We start from the raw sequence: 2,379 nt of genomic DNA on the forward strand, positions 1-2,379 counted from the left end.
ATGGCCTCTTCTTTCGAGATCCTGCTCCTTCTACATCTTCAGGTTTGATTTGATTTCCTAGTCACCATAATGTCAGTGTAATTAATCTCACATATTAAAGATAATCAGAGACAAAATCTTAATGAAACGTTCCTTATACAATGAAATAGAGCGTGGGGGCAATAGCCATGGTGAACCAGTTGTTTTATAGTTGTCAATGCAGTAGTCTCCTGTCCACTGCGTGAGCTTGTTGGCAGGATCCTGGATTGAACCCTTGACGCCTGAGAGACAGGCAACGTCCTCCGGATCTGCGTGAACAAAATCCTCCAGCAACGCCATTAGAAACAGAAAGAAAAAGATCCACAGAACCACCTTGCAGTTCACCATCGCGGGATTCGATCTCAAGACGTGGCGACAGTGTTGAATTTCTTCGGCATCAGGCATCCAATTGACATCTGGGCAGCTTCATTGGTGGCAGTTCTCCAATGGTTAGGTGCGTGTATTCCATACCATCATCCTTCAAAAGGTGCGGTGCTTCCGAGAGCGACGTGTCAGTGTAATTGGCGTAATGAGCAGGCGAGGGGAGTTGAGCTCTCTTTTTCAACGTAATATAGAGGGATGCGACAAAAGAGAATGCTCCATATCTGCGCAATGCCTTTGTGGTCCTCAACAAGCAAATCAACCTTTTTGAGGAGAACAACATCCGTAAATGCATTCTGTAACTATGTTGCAGGAAGTTCACAGAGATTTTTGTGATGATGGAATCCAGACAAACAGAAGATTCGAGCTCGTCGTCCAACGAAAGCAGAGATGCCACAGCACCGGGATTTGCAAGCCCTGTTGTCTCCAGTAGGATATAATCAAATCGTTGTCATTTGGCCATGAGCTCGTCCAAACTGCTTCTTGCCTCCATTTCTCCACATGAGCCACAAGAAGAGCAGCATGAACAGGAGCAACAACTGGAATAGAAAGGGCTATTGAAAATATAAATGACCGCCCTCTTGACTGAATCAATTGTTTCCATTTTTGGCTAGAAGCGATAAATCCACCTTGGCAACCTACAGACTTGCTTAAAGTGCCAACACAAATATCAATATCATTTTCCACATTGAATTTCTCTGCAAATCTTCCACCATTCTCACTGCAAATTAGTGTTCCATGTGCATCATCAATGACCAATGTTCAAAACCCTTACGGAATGATGAGGAATAAACAGAAACACTATAAAACCTTTTACCGTAAAGATTGCATGAGGAATTGGCGCGATCTATTCCAAATTTTATGAACTGAAACCTGATTTTGCGCATGGATTTTCGAGGATTCTTTCCTGCTAAACTTAGCAAATGCACACAATTTCTGGCAACTGTCCTTCATTAGAAATACCGTTATCGAAATGATAAGATTTTAGGGGTAGCAGTTTAGATTTTTCGCTAAGATCTCCATTACCTACGCTCAATGCGGCCATGTTGCTTTAGACGCGACGTGGATAAGATCGATCCAGTGTTGTGACTCTTCTCATGGCTTCTGACTCGGTGAGTCTATGCAAGAGAATGGGTTATGACAGAAAGCGATCGCTGGACACGTCGATTTCTGAGCTCATAATATTTCCGATGCTCGAGTGTGCTTATCGCAGGAGTTAGCGTTGTCCTTTTCAATTTCACAGTGCATGAAATACGTGATTTATTTTGGTATGGGATTCCTACTCCAGGTGCCTCATGGTTGCGGGAGCAGCCCCTTGATAAAAAATGGCAACGGGTTGTTTGATACCAGCTTGTGGAGGTCATTTCTAGAGACTATGGCTGCTACTGTCACTCTTGGTACGGGCAATTCTCTAGGTTCAGAGGGACCAAGTGTTGACTTTTATTGTCCATTTTTTTTTTTTATTAAAATAAAAAACTAACTTATTTATTTTTTTATTAAAATAAAAAAACTAAATTATTCTTACCCTAAAACAACTTAGGATTTTTTTTTTTTAATTGATTTAGGATGAATATTTTTAGCAAATGGAGACAAGTATATTCTAACCCTGAAAACATTTATAAACATTCTACTTTCTGATCCTCGAGATCGTACAAAGACGCAGGAGGAGAGCATACTTATTCTAGGTAAAAGCAAAACTGAAAATGAAAGCAAAAACTAAAAATGAAAGCCTACCTACTCTATACTAATTAGAAAAAAAAAAAAAAAAAAATTAAAAATAAATAAAAAAAAAAAATTAAAAAAAATTAGTTACGTGTAAATAAACTTCCAATGAAACCATTCACGTAGCAGTAACAACAATATATCCAGTAGCAATTTTTTAAATGATGGATGAAAATATTCGAAAGTGAATGAGTCTAGTTGTTGTAACTGCAAATCAACTAAAAAATAAAAAGATGAATCTAATCTAGTACTTACCTG

The 2,379-nt window shown here is 39.1% G+C and overlaps 1 protein-coding gene across 1 annotated transcript; it reads right to left on the reverse strand.

The window, feature by feature from the left end:
* Positions 1 to 717: 717 nt before the first annotated feature.
* Positions 718 to 1,444, reverse strand: LOC149225155 (8-amino-7-oxononanoate synthase-like). The gene is made up of 2 exons (XM_089379881.1): positions 1,329 to 1,444; positions 718 to 1,120 (listed from the first exon to the last, which is right to left on the reverse strand). The coding sequence occupies exons 1-2, from the start codon at positions 1,442 to 1,444 to the stop codon at positions 718 to 720; spliced, it is 519 nt and encodes a 172-aa protein (XP_089236007.1).
* Positions 1,445 to 2,379: the final 935 nt, after the last annotated feature.

Source organism: Pinus tabuliformis, chromosome J (genome assembly GCF_031772625.1).
Source record: "Pinus tabuliformis cultivar Carrire ecotype Pingquan chromosome J, CPIR1, whole genome shotgun sequence".
Lineage (NCBI taxonomy): Eukaryota > Viridiplantae > Streptophyta > Pinopsida > Pinales > Pinaceae > Pinus > Pinus tabuliformis.

What these genes read in the sequence shown, in the direction of transcription:
- LOC149225155 (XM_089379881.1), bottom strand. Translation starts at nt 1,444, where the DNA reads ATGGCCGCATTGAGCGTAGGTAATGGAGATCTTAGCGAAAAATCTAAA. An exon ending in GGACAGTTGCCAGAAATTGT is followed by an intron (nt 1,121 to 1,328) that starts GTGCATTTGCTA and finishes ACTAATTTGCAG; the next exon opens with TGAGAATGGTGGAAGATTTG.